At 41.8% G+C, this 12,889-nt stretch overlaps 1 protein-coding gene across 2 annotated transcripts in view; it reads right to left on the bottom strand.

The window, feature by feature from the left end:
• Window positions 1-7,732: 7,732 nt before the first annotated feature.
• The window catches only part of PANX1 (pannexin 1), a 67,681-nt gene continuing 62,524 nt past the window's right edge, over window positions 7,733-12,889 (bottom strand). Inside the window, exons 5-6 of one of the 2 annotated variants that reach the window (XR_004436230.1) lie at window positions 11,464-12,453; window positions 7,733-7,892 (exon numbers count right to left, since the gene is read on the bottom strand). Coding sequence is in view for 1 of the 2 variants with exons in the window: in XM_033207845.1 (XP_033063736.1) it covers window positions 12,374-12,453 (80 nt within the window). In the remaining variant the exon portion in view is untranslated. Of the gene's footprint in view, window positions 12,454-12,889 lie in introns of both variants that reach the window. The other variant, XM_033207845.1, reaches the window with a different exon arrangement.

Here is a 12,889-nt window from a genome sequence, read left to right as displayed (position 1 = left end):
TCCCAATTCTACTCTTCCCTTAAAAGCTGCTTGCTTTGGTCTGAATTAATCTCTATAAATTTCATTTTCCACATTTGTACAACTGGGGTTGACAGCATCTATCTCACACAGTGGTTATGGATATCAATTAAGTCCATGTCCAAAAGTATTTGGCACAGTGCCTTACAATTAACAAAATTCCAACACCGTAACTCCTGTCAAATGGCCTGGTCAAGCCATACAGATTTCAGACGATTTTTATTATTTGCGTGTACTCTCCAAATTCTCCCGAGTGCATACTACTAGTCTAACCAGGAAAACGCACGTACCCGTTGCTAAGTCCTGCGCAATGGAACTGACTCCCATAGACTTGGATTCTGGATTATCACAAGCCTAAGTTCAACAGGCTCATTTCAGACACTGTCAACTGGATGGGTTCCTATTGTAAGGTGACCACTAAAAACATGAAAATAGGCCAGGCATGGTGGCTCACGCCTGTAATCCCAGCACTTTGGGAGGCTGAGGCTGGTGGATCACCTGATGTCAGGAGTTTGAGACTAGCCTGGCCAACATGGTAAAACCCCGTCTCTATAAAAATACAAAAATTAGCCTGGCGTGGTGGCACACGCTTGTAATCCCGGGAGGCCGAGGCGGAGGAATCACTTGAACTTCTGAGGCAGGGGTTGCAGTGAGCCGAGATCACGCCACGGCACTTCAGCCTGGACGACAAGAGTGAAACTCCATCTCAAAAATAAATAAATAAATACATACATACATACATACATATATACATGAAAACACAGTAAAAAATTACTGAGAGTTCTACTGTAAGGCCAACAACAGACTCTAATAAAATAACCAGAACTAACATTAGGCTTCACCTGTGCCAGGCATTGTAGTTGTTGACATCTGTTCCCTCTTTTAACCCTCACAAGAGTCTTCTGAAGTAAGTGATATTAACACTATTTCTTGGTTGAATATTGTGTTGTTAGAAGATCGAGGAAGTTTTTTAAGTTGTGCTGCAAAATCGCATCTGCTGGCCCTTGGAGCCTCTTTAAATCCACTTGAAAAAGAATTCCTCAAATCAGTGGCACTTGACCAAAATGTTACATGTTGATAGAAAAATATGCTTAAATATGTGTTAGAAAATTACGATGCTCTTTCCCTTCTGAAACAATTCAGTACTAAAATAATTAAGCAGGTGAGCAAGGCAGCTTGGTACAGATTATCAGACCTCAAGACAAGTGAGGAGGTGGACACTCTGGTGATAACTGTGACTCTGCTGGGCAGCCCAGACTGGACTTGTGAAAGGCAGCAATACATGGAGGACCCTCACTCCACAGACAGTCATGTGTTGCATAGCAATGACATTTCGGTTGAGGACAGACTGCACACACAACATACCTTATTTTTACTGCACCTTTTCTGTTTAGAGTTGATAGATACACACATACTTAACGCTGTGTGACAACTGCCTACAGAATTCAGTACAGTAACATGCCGTACAGGTGTGCAGCCCAGGAGCAATAGGCTGCATCATATGGTCATACTATCTATAGGAGCTAGGTTTGGGTAAGTTCTCCATGATGTTCACATGACAAAATCGCCTAAAGAAGCATTTCTTAGATTGTATCTACATTGTTAAGTGATGCATGACTATATTTCTATATTATCTGATTTTCTCTTGCAACAAATATATACTCATCAATAGCTTGCATCATCTTTAAAAATTAAAACTAAAACTAATAAATGACAAGAGATGAGTAGTAGAAAATGAGAGGAGCCAGTGGTCTGTTTTGGGATTCACTTTCCGCTGCCCCAGCCAGGCAGGGCAGGATGAGCTGGCAGCCCTGGCCCGGGGACAGGAGCGCTGAAGCAGGCAGAGCTGTGTCTCCGGCAATGCCCACGTGGGTTTGCGCAATGGGCCTGGGGGCTGGGGTTCCCCGGGTAGCTTCTCCAGCCTCCGCTCCAAATGCTCAGGAGGTTCACACCTACAGGGTCCATCTGGCTGCTGCCCGTGCTGAGTCAAAGATGTTCTTGAGTCATTCCGAAAATGCCCAAGGCATCTTCACAACTCTGCCATCTTCGCTGCCACTCACGCGGGGCCCAGCAACAAAACCTGGGGGTTGCAGATAGGGTGTCTCGCTGCTCTTGGATGAGGTCGGGATTTTTTTTCTTAGCAATGGCCTTTCCTGTATCCTTTCCCAGCTGAATTTGCCTCCATTGGGTTCTGAGCAGCAGCTCACAATGACGTCCTTTTCACTTAACTATTGTAAATGAGTTTCTATTTGAGGTAAGATAAATAGCTACTACTTGTTGAGCTCCTGTAGAGTGCCAGGTACATTATTCTCATTGGATCCTCGTAACAACCCTGAAAAGTAGACACTGGTACAGAGAAAACATTTGAAGTGACTCACTGGGTTACCTCTTGGAAGTATTAGAGCTAAGACTCCAAACCAGATTTTCTGATATCGAAACTCAAATTGAGCTTTCTCAATATGCTAAACTGCCTTTCTGTAGTACTCCAATAGTTTGGGATTTTCTCTTTTTTTTCAAACATGGCTTACGATGTGAATAAAGAAAATGCTGCTAGACTTAAAAAAGATTGAGGGATTGAGTGTTTATTATGTGCTGGCATTATGTTTACTGCCTTTGTTTAATCGACTTCAGCCCTCATCAAAACACATGACTTTCTGTCATAGAGGAGAGAACCAAGGCCCAGAGGAGTCAAGAACTCAGGTCACACAGGTCACTGGGCAGTCTTAGGCCAGAACTCAGGCAGCTTGTCTTGAGAACCCATTCCCTTAATGTCCCTCACCCCAAAACTAAAGCAACATCCTCACTGGATTGTGAAGATTTAATGAGCTAATACGCATTGTTTAATGCCTGGCATGTAGGCACTCAACAAATACTAATTTCCTTCCTTCTTGCCATCTGGATTCCCAGGGATCTAGTGTGGGACACGATGAAAGAATACAACCCCAGAGACACAGACCAATAGATTTTAGAGGTTGTTTAGTTCGAGCCCCTCACTGGGCAAATGGCTCAGAGAGGTGGAATTATAGATGGAAACAAAGCTTTAGGCTTTCTTAGTCTTCCTCTCTTTTGCCACCATCATTCCCAGCAAACTCCATGAGCCCAGAGGCTTGCTGGATTTTTCACCTTAATATGCCCAACACCAGATAGTAGGTGTTTGAAAAACCCTTTATTGAATGAACGAACGAATGAATGAATACCAACTTCACTCTGCAACTGAGTTTGAAGTCATGAAGGCTATTTCCTCATGGGAGCGTCCTATCTAGGGAAAAGCCAACAACTCTTGGCTCCCTGCCCCAACCTGATCAATGCTCAGGGATGACTCACTGGATTGAATAGCAGCCCAGCTTCTCAGCTGATGTACTGCACAAAGACCATCGTTGGGCCAAGTGGGAGATGAATCACCTGGCACAGATTGCAGGCTTGGAGGAAGGCATAGTATAGTGAAGCGGGCACTAGGCTGGGAGCAAATAGGGTATGAATTTTTCTCCACTTAGGCAGTGGGAGTCAATGACTTAGAAAGATCATCTGATGGGAAAACTTTTGGAGGGATTCTACCATGTGCCCTTATTACGTTGCTTTCTCCATGTCACAACTTAAAGAATGGGCACCTGCAGTTTGTTCTCAGAGGGGTGAAACACTGCATCACCCGCACACTGACTTTCAGCTTCCATCCATCTCCTCTCAGCTTGCTGTGTGCTCAGCATGTTGCTAGACTGAGGTTGGGGTGGGGAGGTTGACAGATTATTTGCTCCTACTGTTAGGTTGAATTGGCCAGAATCTCCTTAACTTCTGATGGTTCCTCTTAGTAATTTTCCATCCACTGACCCCTACCCTGCTTCTTGGTTATAAATTTCCACTTTCCCATGCTGTATTCAAAGCTGAGCCCAACCTCTCCCACTGCGAAATCCCATTTCCCACAGTGAAAGTCCTGATACCTATTGTGATGGTCCTGGATAAAGTTTGCTGTCCTGTGCTTTAACAAGTGCATCGAATAATTTTTCTTTAACAAAGACTACTAAGAAGGCACTAAAATGCTTGAATTTAGACTTGTAGCCTTTATGAGAACAAGGACGAGCAGCAAAACAAAACAAAACAAAAAAAATCAATAAAGACAATTAAGGCAAGATAGTGTGGGTGTTGGGGAAGCAGCCCAGTTCTTACTAGTTTATTTCAGATTAAAAAGCTTCAAAGGGAGGAGGTAGTTGTGCATCACTGTGAGCAGGTGAGAATATGCATCCAGTTAACCAATTCTGCTTAGAGGGCAACTTAATCTTGCAGAAAGGATACAGACCTCAAGGGAAGAGAATCCCAGGCCAAAAGAAAGACATTGACAAGGACACAGAGACAGTGAAGAACACTTCATTAGGTGGGAACAGACTTGCATAAAACAGTCTGGTCAGCCTATTCTGTCCAATATGGTAGCCACTAGCTACATGCGACTATTGAGCTGTTTAAATGAAGCCAGTGTGAAATGAGATGTGCTCTAAGTAAAATATACACACTGAAATTTAAAAATGTAGAATAAAAAAAGTAAAATATCTCAATATTTTTATATTGATTACAAGTTGGAGTCTTTTGGATATATTAGGTTAAAATAACCATTAATTTCACTCACTTATGTGGTTATTAGAAAATTTAAAGTTACTTATACATGTCTCTCATATTCAACTGGACAGACAGTCTAGACGATCCTTTATTCTTATTTTTATTTTTTTGAGACAGAGTCTTGCTCGGTTTCCCAGGCTGGAGTGCAGTGGCATGATCTCTGCTCACTGCAACCTCTGCCTCCTGGGTTCAAGCGATTCTCCTGCCTCAGCCTCTCCAGTAGCTGGGATTACAGGTGCGTGCCACCACACGTGGCTAATTTTTTTGTATTTTTAGTAGAGACGGGGTTTCACCATGTTAGCCAGGATGATCTCAATCTCCTAACCTCGTGATCCACCCACCTCAGCCTCCCAAAGTGCTGGGATTACAGGCATGAGCCACCACACCTGACCCCTTATTCTTTTTTTAATGTTTACTCTTTTTTTTCTTTCTGCTTTCTTTGCCACAGCCATAGTTTTGGGTAATTTATTTCAAATGAAGCTTCCCTTATTTCATGGGTTACTTAGAAATATCATAAGGAACTCCAAAGGCCTCTGTACTTAATGTTTCCTTTCTAACAGTTCCGATATTCAAAATGAACAAATGAGTCAAATCTCTTTGAGTCTCTTTACCTCTGAAATTACCATGAGAACACTTCCTTTTACATTCCTGAATCTTCCATGAAAGCTTAGGTTTTATTATTGGATTCTTCGCTTCCTGAGGTAATGTGAATTTCATTTCTGGGAATTTGGAAATGATTTTTTGGTAACACTTTAGTTGTTTCCATTTCCTTGTGTCTGAGAAAAGGCACATTGCAATAGTGGAACAGGGCTCTTGGGAAGATCTATTTTGACTTTTCCTCATTCATGGGCTTGGCATGCTTCTTCTCCCCCTGTGGGGTCTCCACAGCCTCTGGTGTACCACAGAGGAGCATTTGGGCCTTTTCTTTCCACTCCCCTTTCAAAGAGGGGAATTCAGAACACTGGCATTATATGAGGGGAGAAGAGGTAGGATTTGATCAGCAAATTACCTCAAGTCTGCAGTTTAGTTACTGTAATTTGGTTTTTATCAAGGGGGACACAGGTTGGTAGCCTCCAGCTCAGCTTCTCTCCTTTCTCCTCTGCTCTCAGCACTGGGTGGTGGTAGGAGGGGGATGCAGGTTAGGGAAAACTTCATAAACATCTTCCTTGGGTGGACACAAATTATAAACAGAAAAGGCATCACTATTCTTACTACAATGGCATTAAGTATCTCAGATCAATAGCACACCCAACTGCGGAGTTCAAATAAGGTGGTGAATGTTAGAACTCTTAGAAAAGTGAGGCTACTCAGATGTAAATTAGCATAGGTGCAGATGGGAGAAACCATCATCAAGAGAAGTTTCTAAGAAGTGCTTCAGGAAGCCTTCAAGTTAAGCCCTCAATCACCAAAACAGGAGAAGGAAATACAGGATGAGCTGTACTTGGCCACTTCAAATTGGACAAAGTAGGAGGAGTCGTGATAGAGATGGATAAGGCTTGGGGGAAGAATTCACTTCTAACTTGATGCTGTCATCCACTCTGGACATGTTCAGAAGGCATTCATGGGGGCAGACAGGGGTCTAAATAATCCCTCAGCACATGGGCATCAGGCTGTGTGCCAGGTGCTGGGAGCACAGGGATGTGGAAGGCACCACCCTGCCTGAAGGGCCTCCAAGGTAGGGGGAGACAGACAAAGTTATCGAGGTAGTGCAGAGTGCTAAGCACTGAGACAAGGAGCAATGGCAAGCACAGAGGGCATCTAAGTCAGGACAATGGGAGGGGCAGGTCAAGAGTACTTCCTGCTGGGGAGGCTGGAGCTGACTTCTGAATAGAAGGTATGAGGCAGGTGAGGACAGACAGATCTGAGAAAGCAGAGAGACTTTTAAGAAACAATGCAGGAGGCTGTGTCAGAGATGAGAGAGAGAGTAGTGGGTATGTGATGATCTTGAAGAGGTGGGGCCTTGTATGGTCTAAGAAACAAGGTTGTTCTTAGTCCTGAAATCCACACAGAGTCCCGAGGGATTTAAAACTGGTGATGGTGAAATGGCAGGGAACATTTGCACAATCACAACTGCATTCTAGAAAGACCACAGACATGAAATGTGTTAGCTGGGTTAGATACAGTAAGACTATCAATCCACCACTGGGAACAGAGGCTGGCCTCAGAAGACTGTCAAGGGGGTAAAGCTACAAGTCTCTGAGACAGACAAGGTAGGATTTAGGTTATCTGTGCTGACAGAGTGTAAGTTGGCCCCATGACTCCGACTTACAGTGTGGGCAGGACCTGTGACTTGATTCTATCCAAGATAATATAGCAAAGGTGGAGGGTTTTAGCAAATGTGATTAAAGTCCCAAATCAGTTGATTCCAAGTTAGGCAAAATGAATCCTGCCAACAACTTGAGGCAGCTTTGAAGCAGCTCCTTCCCCAGTTGAGCTTCAGATGAGAACACAACCTTCCACAACTGGGTTGCAGCACTGTGAATCCCTGACCACAGGACCTAGCTGAGCTGTGTCCAGATTCCTGACCCAGAAACTGCAAGATGATAAATGTGTACTGCTTTAAGCTGCTAAGTTTGCAGTAATTTGTTATGGAGCAAGAGAAAACGAATACAACATCTTAGGGTCCCGGGTTGCCACCCTGGGAACAGCTGGTGAGCAAGATAGTCAAAGCTAGCATTTAGAGAGAATTTACTGTATTTGTGATATGCCAGAAATGGTACTAAAATTTCACATGGCTCTGATTACCCACAATAGCAAGCTGCACTAATTGACCATTGTACAAAGGAGTCCTCCTCTTGAGAGAGGTGAGCAGGAGAACCAATGTTTAGCAGCACATGGTTGCTGATCTTTTTTTCCCAAGCCCAGGCAAACAATCCTCAATCAGAAAGCAAGTGATTTGTGCTTAGAAATTCCAGAATCTGTGGGCCTATAATCAAGGATTTTCTTCCTTTAGTTACCACCAGCTGGATTTTAGCAAGTAGCATGAAGCCTACTGAATTTTATGTTTCCAGCAGAGAGGAATGAGCCTCAAGACATTTTGGAATGCATCTCCCATTACATCTTCCATGAAATGACTCTCCCGAAAGGGAAGGCAAGAAATATTAAGACATTTTTCATTACTTACTCAGTTTTATTTAGGTGGACACAATAGTGAAGAACTCAAACATGGTTTGACCTTTATCTACAGACACAGCAGCCTGGATTTTCAGTTCATTCTTCTTTAAATGAAAGTCAGCAGGCTCAAAATGCAGAGCTTGGCTAAGTGACTTCTGTGGAAATATGAAATATAACAGTGATAACCACCAAGGGCTTTCAAGATTCTTGTGTTCTTCTAAGGATCCTTTCTTAACACCATGATTTGTTCTCATCTTTGTGGAAATGAAACCAAGATGGCCTTAATTTGAAAGTCCTTCTTCATCTGTTGGCAGTCTTCTTAAAAAGGATGCAGCAAAAAGAACACATACTTTTCTTTCAAAGTTTTGAAGAAATACAGTCATTAAAAGGAATTTAAATTATGCCTAGAGCACCATTTTACAGAATACCATTAAATTGTAATTATGTGCTTTTAAAAAGCCAGCTTGTTAAAGAGTAGCTGATGGTTTCAGTTTTTATAGGGAACACTTGTAACACTGCAGAATTCTACAAGGGCTTTCTCCTCTGGTGGGCAGGGAAAAAAAAAAAAAACTCAAGTCATGAGAAACTTTTATAGCTTTCAGGAACTTGAAGAACAATTGCTGATTAAATTTCATGCTTTAGTGACGAAGTATTTTTACAGCTAAAAGAGGAACCCCGAAACATAATACATTTCATTTAAAGCAGGCAGAAAAACCAACCACAAATTAATATCTATTGTATTCCACATGACACAATATCATTGTTGTCAATCGTTTTAAATGGTTTCACTTTATTTGTGAAAAATAAAGCCAAAATGCCAACAACTTCTCAGAAGGAACCATTTCATCATCTCCATCCCCTCAGATAAAATCTCAATTACTGGTAATTGTACATTTCCATCAACATCCCCTTTTAAGAGGTTTATTCTTTTAAAGCTTCAATTTCCCTAATCACTGAAAGGCAATCTTGAACTTGTACTGAATTTGGAAAGTGGTCAAGACTCACTCCATAATAAGAAGTTAAGGACCATCACTACTTAAGGTGGAAACCTATCCATTTGCAGGAATATTCCTCTCTCTACCAAGAGGCTAATGAGCCTCCCCTCCCCTTCTCCTTTCCAAAAATAAAATCACGTTTGCCTTCTAAAATCAAATCACAGCTGCCAACAAATTAGGAATTATCCTAAGAGTTTGCCCATTAATTTCAACAAACATTTACAGAATGCCTCATCTAGGCCAGTCTCTGTTTTAAGCACTTGTGATACAGCAGTACATAAAAATTCTCAACCTTACAAACCTTTGATTGACCCAGGACTGACAATAAGGAAAACAAACCAAACACGAGCACATTTTAAAAAGGTGTCTAAAAATCTGCCTCTGATAGCTGAGCTAATTCTCACAGGCACAAACTGCCCTGACCTGAGCTCTCTCTTGGACAAGCATTTCCCACAAACGAAACATAAACATGCAAACCAGACCCACTGAACAGGTGGAAGTTTCCAGCTTTCTCACAGTACAACTGTAAGGTAGGACACAGCATTTTATAGTGTTATGTCCTTCCTCCCCACATTCCTGTGAGGTGCAACAGGAACAATGACTTGACCCTGGAGGAAGACAACGCCTTGTGGTCAGGGAGAGAACAGCAGTTCATGCCGGCTGCCTGGTCTTTCTAGGCCCGCTACTGCCCAGGCTTCTACTGACCTTGTTAGGTCTGACTCTAGAAAATGAAGGCAGGTACTCAAAAGGTACAGTTCACCCAGAAGAATGTAAACGTGACTGAGCTAAGCAAACGTACAGCTGAGTCTTAGTGTTGGGGGAAGCAGCTTTCATGAAGGCAAAGGGAGCCCCATTGTCTGCTGTGTGGCTTGCTCCTCAGCCGTTGGAGCACAGCTTTTTCAGAGGCATAGACTACAATGACCTCCTAAGGTGCACTGAAAATGCTGGCTGTAGATCTGAGGAGAGGGTCCATAGCTATAAAAATATTTGCAAGGGGGTTATAACCCCTTGAGGATTAAGAATCTCTATGATGGAAGTATCTGCCTATCCCTTCGTAAAAGTGAAGATGTGTTGGAATGCTGCTTTCAGAGTACTCTGTGTCCCTCCCAGCTGCAACACTTGTTTCCAGCCTGGTTCAGCAGCTTGCTGGTGGTTTACTAGGCAGACATGAGCCAGAAACAAAATCAGCAACCCTGGAGTGGTCATTTAGGATCTGTTTGTCTCCTTCTACAAAGCAATGAGTGCTTTTATAAAAGCATTTCTCCTCAGGAAACAGACTCCTCAAACGTCGTTCTCCAAGCCAGTAGCTCACAGTAGATGGATGAGTTTACCTGTCCTAATAATACTTTTTTTTCCAAGCTGAAAGGTATCTCCAGGCCTCCACACCAGCCTTCTGGGGCCCCGACAGTTGTTCAACAGTGGCTCCACATCCTCCACAGGCTTGTTCTCTCATCCCTGCGAGGGAAGGTTCAAAAGGCAACTGGATCCTTTACTATTCAAAATCACTGTGACTATTTTGCACAAATTTCAACCTAGAGGATTTGTAGCTAAAGAACCTTAAGGTGGTCATCTGCCTCTGGGAAAAATGATAACTATATTCTCAAAATCAGCAGTTACAGAAACTATAGGAGAGGAAACAAAAATAATGTGGCCTCTCCCAAGAACACAGAGCATTTGCTAGGAGTTTTCTGGCATAGCCTTTACTGTGGCTACACTTTCTCCTCTTAGGCACCAGCCCATGTCTCTGCTGCCTTTTACTGGACTCTGAAGTCCTCAAGGATGGGACCTGCCTATGCGTATGTGCACATCCAACCTGGTATTGGTGCCTGGGCCATCACAGACCCTACTAGAGCTCAGAGAGTGGGAATGGCTTGGAGACTTCCTGGTCTCCTAAAATATCAATTTTTACCATTTCAAAATACAAATTACGGATAGTCTACAGAAGATGAAGCTTTTTGTAAAAAAAAATCATGTCCTAGAAAATATATCTCATAAATCTTTTTACATTTTCAAAAGAAACCAGTGTAGAAATTTGTGATGGAACATCTCAGATATGGCAATATAATAATTTTGCAAATTCAATTATTTAGGTTACTGCCATTTCTAAGTCACAGCATAATTCAACAGTAATAAATATCATGTAACAGAATAATTTAAAGCACTGATTGCTACTTTGATATTTATCATCGGCTTTCCATTTCAGAAAACATCATAGAACTACAAATAAAATCTGCTTTTCTGAATATTCTGAAAGGCAGACAGCAGCTTATATAACTTCCGTTCTTCAGAAAACAGTAATTAGATTATGTAAACAACTGTCTGTAAGAGCCAAAAGTAAACTTGGAGGTTCCTGAGGATTACTCAACTTATGCAACGTGCTAACTTTGTAAGACTAAAACTGGGAAGTTCCACAGATGTTAAAGATTTTTTTGTGTGTGTGTAAAATATGAACATAGGATTTACATAGTTGGAATTGGCAACAGTTTTGAACATTTTCTGAATCAGCTTTAAATGTTTATGAAATAAGCTTACATTTGTCTTATCCAACCATTTGTAATCTTTATTCTATAATTCTCTTCCAGTGCTAGAATTTTCTTCCCAAATGGCCTCCATTCGGACACTGAATAAATGAAAATGAATTTTTTAAAGCTGTGCTTAAATATAAACAAAATAAACTGCTAAGTTTTTCTGGCTTCAAGCACACTATATGAAGCATGCCAATGTCACTTACATGCCCTGATCACATTCAGGCAAAGTGTTCTTCACTTTAAATACTCCTGTGTTCCATTATTGTTTAAGTAAAATCCTGTTTCAAATGCCTTTGATAACAGAGAAACATCCTGTAGACAAACTCTCCGAAAGTGACTGAATTAACGTCTTCTGTGATGTCAGATTTCCCCACTGGGCTCTTTTGGAAGCATTCTTCCTGAATTGAAGTCACTGTGAATATCCTTTAGATTTCATCTTGTTAACTCAGTTTTCAGTCAGAGCAGCGCTTGGGCCTGCTGCCCTTCAAGGCACAGTGCAACAAGTAGTGGTGACAGGACTTCCATCAACCTTACAAGGTTGACAACTAACAGTGTAAAGAGAGCTCGAGTGTAGGCCAAGGCATCGGACCTTACACCTAACTTAGGACACAGGTCGACCTATGGATCACTAGCCAGTGAATGCTTTTCTTGTCTAACGGTCTTTAAGGGCACATAAGAAACTCATGTTAAATTATATCCCGACATGTTATTATTCCATGAAAACAAAACAAATCTCCCAAAGTGCTTGTTTTCCAGTAGCTCTGGGTCTTGTCTCACCACAGGTACAGAAAGGTATTGCTCCGAGGCTCTGACAGGGCTACTGCTCTTGACTAATCGTTCTTGTCTTTCTGCTTTTCATTTGATGAGGACTTACACATGGTTACTTGCTGCAGTTTACTTATCTCTCAGGTGCTTCCCACGGGAAGATCATAAACCATTCTTCCACAACCTTTTGTTGATCACCATTTCCATTAGGGACTCAGTAAGACATGCTCAATATCTCCACCAAGAACCATTTATTGCAAATCAGCTGTGAAACCAACAGGGGTGCTTTAGCCAAATTAAATCCTATGTCACAGATGTCACAGATTTACAGCTCAAGGAAAAAAATCATCAGCAAGAAGAATCCAGAAGTCTCTGTCGGGCATTCTTCTTTCCATTATTTGCTTTAATTTCACTGTCTATGTTCACATCTGTCAAAATTGAAAACAAATATTTATGACAGAAATATAGCAGGAATTATCAATACTAATCAATTTCTCTTCTGCCAAAAATTCCTCTTACAGTCTATACCATGTTTTGATTCTTAATCTAACTTCAGAGCACAGTGAAGTTAGGACAAGAAAATGAATCAATAAACTTTCAGTCCCCTTTGAAAGAGAAAGTCAGAGAGTAACAGAGAAGGAGATCAGAGGTACAGAGAGGAAAGCCAGTAAGATAAGACAAAAATAAGCAAGAAAGACAAGGAAGAGTGCTGAGCAAGAGAGAGTGTGAGACAGAGAGAGAAGAGGGAAACACCAGAAAAAGCACAGAAGTTATCCTTCTTTGGAAAAGTAGAGGAGCACCAATTCTTTTCCTCTCTCTCCTAATACTGAGGGGTTCCCACCGCCTCCCCCCAACCTTGGTATT

This window comes from Trachypithecus francoisi, unplaced genomic scaffold, assembly GCF_009764315.1.
Source record: "Trachypithecus francoisi isolate TF-2019V2 unplaced genomic scaffold, Tfra_2.0 Lachesis_group8, whole genome shotgun sequence".
NCBI classification, from domain to species: Eukaryota; Metazoa; Chordata; class Mammalia; order Primates; family Cercopithecidae; genus Trachypithecus; species Trachypithecus francoisi.
Note: the sequence above shows the minus strand (reverse complement) of the source record. Positions and strands in the feature narration are given on the sequence as shown.